General features: G+C 43.1%; 1 protein-coding gene across 1 annotated transcript in view; it reads right to left on the bottom strand.

Annotated features, from left to right (window-relative positions):
• Window positions 1-155: 155 nt before the first annotated feature.
• Window positions 156-11,604, bottom strand: part of LOC109519485 (type-1 angiotensin II receptor) — an 18,220-nt gene continuing 6,771 nt past the window's right edge. Inside the window, exon 2 of the mRNA XM_019876046.1 lies at window positions 156-2,897. Within this exon, the coding sequence (XP_019731605.1) occupies window positions 1,727-2,824 (1,098 nt within the window). The 5' untranslated portion in view covers window positions 2,825-2,897 and the 3' untranslated portion in view covers window positions 156-1,726. The remainder of the gene's footprint in view (window positions 2,898-11,604) is intronic.

Here is an 11,604-nt window from a genome sequence, read left to right as displayed (position 1 = left end):
CCCCACCTCACCCCCACCCCATCCCCCGCAATCAGTGGCTGCCATGCGTAAGTCAATCATTAATAAACTCCAGGGATTCAAACTTGCAAGGTGAACATTTTTCGGAATGATGACATTTCATGATCAGCCGAGGAAGTAAGAACGATAGAATCGTGTCCACTTTAATGTTCCTTATCGATTTTTATTCATGCTGTCACATATTCACAACTGTACACACAAACAGTAGAAAACAATATATCAACATATTTAAATACCACAAAGACAACCGCCCACTTCAACATTTTTTTTGTACATCTTGTTACCACCAAGAATGAATGATGTTGTTTGACGTTAGCACGGGGAGCACATTGGACAGCACAACATCCAGATAGCTTCCTCGATATATATTTTTTTAAAATGCCGTACAGTACATTTACGCCATGTTTTTCACGTGACTTTTTTCCATGCCGCCGACTGGCGAAGGAGCTGCTGAGAACACAAAACATGTTCTCACCGGTAAGCGTCGTTATGACCGAAGCTCTAATGCTACATCCAACGCTTTGCTAAAGCGGTATACAAGCATACCAACAGGGACGCATCTATCATGACAGCATACACAAAAAAAAAAAAAACACTTGAGGAGGCATGCCTGAAATTGGACAGGAAGTTAACCATTTTATTTTAGGGGTCAGGCGCTTTGGGCTAATTTTGGGACTCTTAACTTTGATGATCAATTTGTGTGTCCTGTCTTAGTGACGGGCAACAAGGCGAGCTTCGGTCGGTTCCTGACTGGCCCGATTGTCACTATGTACCCTGCTTAAATGGCTGTCACTCCACTTTCGTACCACGCTCGCAGAGTCCGTGGATGGTCCCAAGTCATCTTTGGCCACAAGCAACGATTTTCCATCATAAAAATAAAATCAACATATACCATTGTCTCCTTTATCTCAGTAGATCGAATCACTCTTAGGACACCCCACACCGCAGGATAATTGCTCAGGATAATCTTCACGTCTGGCTTTTTGCCGTCTTTGATTTCAAGGAAGGAAATCTGCCCAGATTTAACCCGATTGTCGGTACGTGTGTATTCTTAACGAACTATGCTTCTGTTGCACGTCACAAGCACGAGATCCGTGGTTCAGCCCAACTCTGTGTTGACCACACATGACAAACCTCTGTCATTGGAAGGTTCGAACACTATTGACAATTGTCATCCCGGATCGTTTTTGAAGCAGCTCAGGGAGGGGGAAAAAATACCCCAAACACACGGCGATAATTGAGACCTCGCTGACTCGATTAAGCGGAGGGAAAAAGCTCAAATTCGGGCAGCTTGTCTTGGGAGTATATTTTGTAACCCGCTCAATACCATGCGCCTACGGTGCGCAAGGCTACTCGCGTTTCAGGTTGTAAATTGTTGGCTGCATTTGTTTTCTGTGCAGAGTGGGGCGAAAAAAAAAACCAACTCTTATACCACCTACCACCACAGAATATTTTAGAGACAGCCAGTAATCGGGCCTTTGCTAACTTTAATTGCAAGGGAGGGAAAATGCTCACATTTGGGTTCATTGTCTGTATGGGTGCACCCCGCAAGGGCGTACATATATTTCTTCTAAATATAACTTGAGACTGTCAGACCAGCATGCTACAGGACATCAAGACGGTCTTTGCATGCTTCAGTGCTTGGAGCGTTGGAGGTTTTCCAACCACGGAATGTCTTCTTCTTCGGCCGCTGTATTTTCCCCCTCGTTTACTTCCCGTCCGACGAAGCCTTGCTCTTTAGGGCCGTCAGGCTCAGGGCTTCGGAGGCCCGAAAAGACAGTGCACTCATCTTGGAGCTGATGCTCGGGTGTGTCCCCGGGGGTCCGGCGGGCGAGCAGCGAAGCAGCCGCTTACAGTTCTTGCGGAAGTTGCGTCCAACGAAGCCGTAGACGATGGGGTTGACGCAACTGTTCAGGTAAGCCAGGCAGATGGTGAAGGGCATTGCGGTGTCAATGATTTCCACCATGGTGCAGTTCTCCACCAGCATGAGTTGAGTGAGAACCTGCAGGAAGTGGAACACCTGGTGCGGCATCCAGCACAGGAAGAAGGCCAGGACGGCGGCGGCGAGCATACGCAGAACCTCATCGTCCCGGGACCTGGCGCTCTTCTGGATGTTCCTCGCGCCCACCAGCGCCCGCCCAATCAGGCAGTAACACGTGATGATGATGACAAAGGGGACCAGAAAGCCCATCAGGCTCTTCATGAGGCTGATGGCCAGCCGGACGCCCTTCAGCCTCTCACGGTCGGCTGGGTTAGACGGGTGCAGGACACCGCACAAAGTATTGTTGGAGTTAGCGACATTCATCACGTCCCGCGTCAATGCCGTGGGCACGCTGAGCACGAAAGCCACGAGCCACACCACCACGCAGGTGATGCGGGCGTACGCCACCGTGCGGAAGCGTCGCGACCGCACGGGGTGCGCAATAGCCAAGTAGCGGTCGATGCTGAGCGCGGTGAGGAAGAAGGTGCTGGTGTACAGGTTCAACATGGCCAGTCCTGCGCTGGTCTTGCACAGAAATCCCCCAAAGGGCCAGTGGTAGTCCATGGCCGTAAACGTGGCCCACATGGGCAGCGTGATGAGGAAAGTGAGGTCGGACACGGCCAGGTTGAGCACGAATATGTTGGCCACCGTCTTGAGCTTCATGTAGCAGAAGATGACCGCCACCACCATGCTGTTGCCCACAATGCCGATGACAAAATTACAACTGTAGACGATGGGCACCAGGGTGAAGATGATATCATGATTTCCGGACATGCCGCATGTCAGGTTAATCGCCTTCGTCGTCCCTGCTGTGACGTTCTCCATGTTTTCCCTTGTTTTCCCCCCGATGGATGCCAGAACTGTTGAGCAGGCCTTGGGCGAGAGGCCTTTGCTAGTCCTAAAAAGAATTTTAAAAAAAATGTCAGAAAGCGCCAGAGGCTTTTCGCTTAGTATTTGTGGGAAGCATGAATACTTTGTTAGGCTACTTCAATAGACTTTTATGGAATCTCTTTTTTGCATCTGCATTTTTGGGTACTTGTCTTGTATCATCTACGAATATAATATACAGTGGTACGTCTACTTACGAAAGTTTGGTTCTGGAAGAAATTTCTTAAGTAGAAAATTTTGTAAGTTGAGACGCGTTTTCCCTGTAAATGCCCTAATCCGTTCCAAGGGACGAAAGACAAGGACGCTGCAACAACACATATCTTTCTATCTACACACATGACTCGTATGGTAGAGGTCCGTCTTAGCCAATGGGATGCCAGGAAGATGCTAGGTAACAGCTAATGGCAGAGCAGCTATAAGTATGTTCAGGAAAGTCAGAGCTGCGACGAGCAGACCATACTTTATTTGTACCTTTCGTATCTTGAAATTTCTTTCGTAACAAGAGGCAATATTTTCCTGTCAAGGCATTTTCGTAATTTGAAAATTTCGTATGAAGAGACGTTCGTAAGTAGAGGTACCACTGCAAATGTTTCAGATCCATCCAGAGCCATATTTAAGAATTGTTTGATGTTGTGGCATATGCGTTGTCTTTGTTCAGCCTAAAAACCAGCCACTTCCATTACTCAAATTTGCTTTGCTAAATTAGCTCAAGAGCTAATTGCTAAATTAGCTCAAGAGCTAATTTAGCATTTGTTGTTGTTTGTCGGTTCACATTGTTAGCGAATATGGAAGGAAGTTGTTTTTAAAAACGTGTCCAGTGATCCTCCACAACTCACAAAACCTTCTTCTCAGTAGGAGTACTATGCAAGTCAATAAAAGAGGGAAACTATTTTGAGTGTGAGTACTATTGCCACCTCTGGCACCAGCACGGCCCATAAACGCTAAATCCACACGAAAGCGCTCAACCCCCACACACGAGCTCATTACAGAGCCCGACATTAAAACCATCCTTACGCTTTATGCTACCTCGCTAAGAGAGTAGGCTGTGAAAAAAAAACAGATGTTAGATGCCCTCCCATTCCAAAAATGCTGCTCAGGAACATCGTTATTCAGATGTTCAACGTCCCGTCTCCTCATTTAATAGTCTCTCGGCTAATGAATGGCGACGATGCGTCCATCTGGGTGGACACTAAGCCCCCAGTAGGAGAACATCATTCATAACTACAGAATGCAATTTCTGTACAAAGTGCACAAAAATGCTGGAAAGCTGAGGCTGCACTGAAATTTACAGGATAAGTAAAAATAGCTAAAAGATCAACAATATAGCAAATTTTATTAATAATAACAAAAAATTATTCTGCCAAAAATATACAAATATTTTCAAAAATGCGCACATTTTCGAAGACAACTATTTTTACACTTGAACATACTAATGTATTTTCTTAACAATCTTAAAAATAAATATAAAACTATTCCTGTACTGTATTAACATTTTGTTGGAATTGTAAAATGAAGTCAAATGTGTAACAGGCACACAAATGTGTCAAATTCCTGCTCATCAGGGTAAAAATGTGTCTGTTTGTCTCTGTTATTGAATGCATGTATGCTTTAGTGAGCAGTTGGTGCTTTTTTTTTTTTAAATGTATTTCGAGGGAAGCAGCATCAATGATTTTGGTTCCCATTCAAGCCTTGGTGCGTTACGGCCTGTGCAAAGCTACCAAGCTCGGCTAAGCGCGCCATTAAAACACGGAAGGGATAAGAAGACACGTTTTAAAAAGCTCGCCTCGATACGTCGTGCCACAGCGTGAGAACTTCTAATCAGCGCGCACCTAAACAAACAAGACAGCGGGGATTCGGCTCTCTGGAAACTTTTTTTTTCTTTCTTTTGCCCGGTGAGAAAATCAAACCTGCATGTGGAGGAAAATTGGCCTGGGGGAGAGCCTTTGCTTCCATTTGTCTGGGGAAGAGAGATGAAATTAAACTGGCGTTCGATGTTTAATGGCTCCGTGAGCCTCATTAGTTGGCCGAAAATAATTGTTGCAGCATGCACAAAACAAATGATCCACAAAGAACAAAATGGGCTAACTCCATTTTTTTTAAATGTAATTTTGTGTGAGTGATTTAGTTTTGTCTGCCACTAAAAGTTTGGTGCAATAATGCCCAAAGTTCAAACATCCGTCAGCTTTAACAAAGATCATAACATTCACTCATGCTAACATTCGGTTGCACTGACACACAAAATTAAAATTAAAATAAATTAAAATAAAAAAGCTGAGTGCAGTAATGGAGTGCCCCTTCTATGTGAGCATTGGAACTAAACCTTGATTTTTTTTTTCTTTCTTTCTTTCTGACACTTAAACTCATAATGTAAAAAATAAATGACTTAGCCCCCTGAAGTTGTCAGCAGCTCACTTAATAAAGCTGCAAAATCCGTGTTTCTAACTTCCTATAGGAAATTACAGCTGGCGATGAATAATCTAAAATAGTAAAACAACATGATATAAACAATATATTACTATTTTTTTGTTTCATAAACGAGATTAAAATGCAGGTCTTTTGATCAAGTGCTTTCAAATCCACAGCATTTGACAATTTACTATGAGCTGGGTGTTGCCACAAGATGGCGGTCTTGCCACAAGATGGCGGTCTTGGTTCAAGATAGTATACTACGTCCGTGGAAACGTATAAAATAATATTTGTAAGTTCAAAATGAAAACGGCCATTAATTTTCTTGAAATGTGAAAAATGTGACACGTCTAGAAGAAAAAAACAAACCAAAACATTCCCAATTCATGGAATAATTTGCAAGACCTTATTTTCTCCCTCAAGCAGTGACATTCCTATCTAAAGTAATATTCTATTAACTTTACACTAGAAATTGCTCTTTAATGTTCTTTAAAATAATTTTTAAAGACGCGAAAAAAATTGTTAAAATGTTTTTGAATAGTGCATTTATTTTTATGAAAATATTCAAATATTTCAAGACAATGATTTTCAGGATGGGCTGCTGCTTTTTTAAAAATCCCAACTAAATGCATAATGATGGATTTCAACTTTACATAATAAAGCATAATAAATAAGAAATAAATAGCAAAAAAAAAAAAGTACTAGTCAGTGTCCTCTTTGAAAAAAAAAAAAGAGCAGTGCGTATACTGCAGCATTCCACCAGAACAATTTTATCTTTCCTCTTCTCCAAATGTTCCAGCGACGTTGGTGAGAAACAACAAAGCGTATCAGCCGCGGACGTGACGATTGTTACTTGTGGAGGACGACTTGGCACTGCCAAGCGTAGCACAATGATGGGCTATCTCGCACGCTATCCTGCGCAGGCCCAGCCACCGCACGTCACTCCTTTATTTACTTGTCCCGAATGTTAATGATTAGAACAGCTGTTCAACCGAATGTATAGCCGCAGGTGGGCAAGTGGGCCATATACGGTGCTTCTAAAACGTCTACAAACCCCTTGTTCAAATACCAGGTTTTGGGGATGCCTAAAAATATAATAACTAATATTAAAAAGAAAAAAACAACAAAACAAGAACCGGATGTCCCTTCAAAACGGATGAAAAGACTCCCATTAGGGATTTGCCCGAATGTTTTTTTTTTAGCATGACAATACTGATACTGGAATTTTCGCACGACAAGGATAATGCAAAATTTGATACTATTTGGTCTCTTTGGTCTTCATCATAATTGCAAAAGGTTTTGGCATCGATCTTGGTTCCTCGAAGTTCCTTTTAAGGCAGTATTGTGTGTTGTATCTTGCAGGTGTTCTTAATAAAATGTCCGAACGTTGGATTCACTTTTGAGGCATTTCCGACGGAGTCTCTCGTTTCACGGAGGATTTATGATACGCGCTTATGTAAATAACGTTGAAAATCTCCCACCATGTGCCCCGTTTATGATTTAATGAGAATTTGAAGTGTTTTTCCATGAAAGAAGTGCACAAAGGCAAACAACGAGGTGTGACAGACGGGAGCTCGGAAGCAGGTGATTTTTTTTTTTTTAAACGGCGGAGATATGCCAAGATGGCACATTACAGAATGGCCACCATAAACCCAGGGTGACCGCAAAACAGGAAGGTAAACATTTCGGTCAAAGCTGCATCCTCTAGGGATGAAGCGTAAAGGTCAAGCAAGGCTTTCGGTGAACAATCAAGACAGGAATAGCAGGATGTTGGCGGTAGGTGGGGGCGGGGGGGATTTTTTTTTCGGAGAGAATAGCTATTGACAGCACAATTTTTTTTGTTTCAGTACAGTGGCTTTCAAAAGTCTACACACCCCTGATCAAATGCCAGGCTGAAAATAAGAAAAAGATGAAAATAGAAGATTGTTGTCACAGACACTAAATAGCCAGAAATTTCTGCAGCTCCTTCACCATTGCTGTCAGCTTCCTGGAAGCCTCCCTGACCAGCTTTCTTCTCATCTTTTGCATCAAAGTTGGAGGAATGTCCAGTTCTTGTTCATGAAACACTTTTGGACTATATTTTCCTCCTCCTTGAGGAGGACTGACTATTCCAAACCGTGTTCCTTAGTGTACGTAATGGCCTTCTTAACCCTTTCATGCACCAATAATGATAACCGATAGCCTGAAAACATGATCCGCTGTCCACTGTAGTGAGCACTGTACCTGAAAGGGTTAAACGAAACGACCGTCGCACTGTCAGACAACCAGATAAATATCGTTCTGTGTCTTGGATCAAGCGAGATGTCACACTGCAAGTCTGTCGCCGAGCAGAACCTGTCCAGTCGTCGCGTGCTTTCCGTCAAGATTCAGTCCGGCGGCGAGGCAAGACACTGTCAAAGTCATGTTGACGGAGGCGTTCGGTGCATGCGTGATTTGCGTTTATTATTTTTTTTGTACATGACAAAACCCCGGCATTTGAAAAGGGGTGTGTAGACTTTTTACAGCCACTGGATTTGAAAACAACCTCCTCCCAGGATCATGAGAAGTTTGTGTTAAAGTGAAATCACAGCCTGGCTTCCAGTGAGTAAATAAAAAAACATGTTTCCCATCAACAGAGATATGCGAGCCTGCTCTTGGACTGCGCAGCGGCGCCCGCCTTGCACGCGCCGCCCGTCTTGCGTGTGGAGGGCTGCCCGCATAGACAGCCAAGCGTAATGTGGGCTTGATGGAGTTAATGATTGATAACAACAGAGCGTCATCATGTAGGCTTCCTCTTGACAGCCCACCTATGGAGCATGCTGTCAGGCTGCGCAAGACTATATCCACAATTTTGTCTCTTCGTCGGAAATGCCTCAAAACTGAATCCAAAGGTTCGAACAATCATCACAATATTTTTGTCTTTTGGTCAAATATTAACAAAGTATACCTTGGTCAAAGTGTCGATTTCTTTTTTCCCCTTATACAGTAAAAAGGGTTAAGCTAATGTATATTTTTTGTGGCAAAAGTGTGCAAAATCATTTTTTTGGAAAACAGTTTAGTCATTTTAAAAAATCTATACAGTTTGATTTTTTTAACTAGTTTCTGTATTTTTTATCTAACTTTATAGTTTGGATTTTTTCTTTGTATTTCCTAAAATTAGGGAGTTTTTGTCTTTGTTTTTTCTTTATGTGATATTCGTTGATTTTGCATTGAATTTGGTATTTTTGATTTTTTTTTTTAATATTGTTCAGTATTTTGTTCTAATGCTTGTATTTTTCCAATATTTTACGACAGTTATATTTTTCCCCCCATGTACTTTTTTTTTCATTTAAGATGAATTCAATGGAATGAATTCATTACTTCCTGTTCATGACCATTTTCACCAGCTCCCTTTTTTAAACATTTCAGATTGTGACGTTTAAAATTGGGCGTAAAGTCTCGATCCGTAATCCTCGGAAGGAAACGTGACGGAGGGGCCAAGTGGGATCCATCGACACAATGATGATGACAGCCGGTTTAACAGCAGCACCGCCTCTGCATTCTTCATTGAAGTACGAGTGCGCGTGTCATCGTCCAAATAAAAGGGGCAGCTCATGAATCGCTCGGGTGCGGTTTGATGAAAAACGATTAAGTCCACTATTCAGTACAATAAAATATTTAGGCATGGATGGAATCAGAAGCTCGCTGGTGAAAAGGTAAATCTCCAATGTTAAGATCTAAAACACACGAAATAAAACACATACTTTTCATTGGACGGCTACCATAAAACATCCATTCATCCATCCATTTTCTGAACTGCTTACCCTCACAAGGGGCGCGGGGCGTGCTGTCTTCGGGCGGAAGGCGGGGGACACCCTGAACTGGTTGCCAGCCAATCACAGGGCACACATAGACCAACAACCATTCGCACCCACACTCACTCCTAGGGACAATTTAGGGTGTTCAATCAGCCTCTCATGCAAGTTTGTGGAATGTGAGAGGAAACCAGAGCACCTGAAGAAAACCCACGCAGGCACAGGGAGAGCATACAAAATCCACACAGGAAGGCCGGAGTCGGGAGCGAACCCACAACCGCTGCACTGAACCAGTCGACCACCAGGCCGCCAGCCATAAAACATGTATGTCCATTCATTCATTCATCCATTCATTTTCCGAACCGCTTGATCCTCACTAGGGTTGTGGGGTGTGCTGGAGCCTATCCCAGCTATCTTGGGGCAGTAGGCGGGGGACACCTTGAACTGGTTGCCAGCCAATCGCAGAGCACACACAGACAAACACCCATCCGCACTCACACCTAGGGACAATTTAGAGTGTTCAATCAGCCGACCATGCATGTTTTTGGAATGTGGGAGGAAACCGGAGTACCCGGAGAAAACCCACGCAGGCCCGGGGAGAACATGCAAACTCCACACAGGGAGGCCGGAGCTGGAATTGAACCCGGTACCTCTGCACCGTGAAGTCGACGTGCAAACCACTGGACTACCGGGCCGCCCATGTATGTCCAATTTTTTTTTTATTTTTTAAATGTAGAGCTAATTTTGGTTCGTGGAAAAGAAATGACAAAAAAAACGCACACAAGTGAAGAAATATAGAATCCATAATTCTCTTAGTGTACCATTTGGCGTAATATAGTACTGCTGCTCTCCAATGAAAATTACTCCAAATGTTGTGAGTTTGTGTTTGAGTTTGTTAGCTGCCAATTTCTAAAAAAAAAAAAAAAAAAAAAAAAAAAAGAATAATAAAAAATCTGACTGTGAGCGAACCGTACTAAATTTCACCTAAATTAGTCAGTTGGGGGCTTTGAGCATGTGCCATTCATTTTCAGAGGGGTGCTTATCTGTTCTGGAGGGAATCTCAGCATCTTCCAGAAAAAGCTATTCGATTCGTTGCTCATCTATTTTTCAAGGAGGCCCAAACAAATCACTAAAACAATCCCGAAATGGGCAATACTGAATCGCCGCTTGTTTCTTTGCACCTTCCAAGCTCTGGTCCCTGGTGGCATCGATAATTAAAACTCCCTAGAGATCAAATAAAAGACCTGCGTCAAGAGTGACATACTGTCGACCAGGGGTGCGCAAACTTTTTTGACCAAAGATCGACTTTTCGATCAACCAACCTTCCGCGATTGAACTTTATTGTCAAATGTACTGTATGTGTAACATACATGATGAGCAACAGCCTGACGCTGAGACATGCGACGCACTTTTGCAGCCCGTTAACGATCGTAGCTCACGCGTACCGTTTTAAAATGCTTCTCTCGGCCCTCCAGATTCCCATTCTTTGCCCGTCCCCTCGGTGAATCGGACAAAACAAACTCTGAATGAGAATAATGATAACGATAGAAGATATCGCGCAACAGCTCTGATCACGAGCTTACAATTGCAGACTGCTGAGCGCTAACAACTTCCATTGACGCAGTCACACGTCACTGTAGGTTAAAGATGACCTGCTTTATTTGATTTTCCTTTTCAAATACTTTTTGAGAAAGGGAGACTGATAGAATGATTAGGGTGCAGTGTGCATTAACACAAAAAATATATTACGAACATGCACAGAGACACAAATGTTTGATTTTTTTCCCCCTCTACACCCCTCGGATCGACTTGGGACCAGTCCGCAATCTACTGGTCAAACGCGATCGATGTAACGGGCACCCCTGCTGTAGATTGGATGTAACAGAGAATCCAGTAATTTTTCAAAACAAAACATCTTTTCGTGTCCGAAATGAATAAAACGGAAGTAATGTAAGTTATTTATTCTTTCTGTGCGGCCAAATGACCCACTGACCGGTACTGGTCCGCGGCCTGGGGGTTGGGGACCGCCGGGTTAAACAATGACAACTTTCCCTACTGGCCCGCAGAACATGGCCATACTCTTAACCGGTTCCAACCAAATGATCTTAACATGCACATTTTTTTTTTTTTTTTTTTGGAACGTGGAAGGAAGCCAGAGTAGAGGAGAAAGCAGCGGCAAAACATGCGTGCACATTAAACCCAAAACCTCAGAACTGGGAGCCAGACATAGCAGACAGACATATACCGACCACAAAATCCCGGCAATCCATGCATGTAAATGTGGGTGACTTATGGGAGATTTTAAAACGATAATTTTTGGACATCATCACCCTAATCGCGAGCGTTATTCTCTCAGGATGCAGTGGACAATTATTTTTGTGTCAATTCATTTTATCGATTCATTGATGAATCGGATGAAGAACAACAAAAGTGTTCATTTCCATTCCTTTTCTAAAAAAAAAAAGAGGACATTGTATCAAACTTGAGAGGGCCCCAGCATAAATGATTTAGGATTCGGTTACCGGATTGGGACTTAGC

The sequence above is a fragment of the Hippocampus comes genome, unplaced genomic scaffold, assembly GCF_001891065.2.
Source record: "Hippocampus comes isolate QL1 unplaced genomic scaffold, H_comes_QL1_v1.1 scaffold60, whole genome shotgun sequence".
Lineage (NCBI taxonomy): Eukaryota > Metazoa > Chordata > Actinopteri > Syngnathiformes > Syngnathidae > Hippocampus > Hippocampus comes.
The sequence above is the reverse complement of the archived record's forward strand: the minus strand, read 5'-3'. Positions and strand labels throughout refer to the sequence as shown.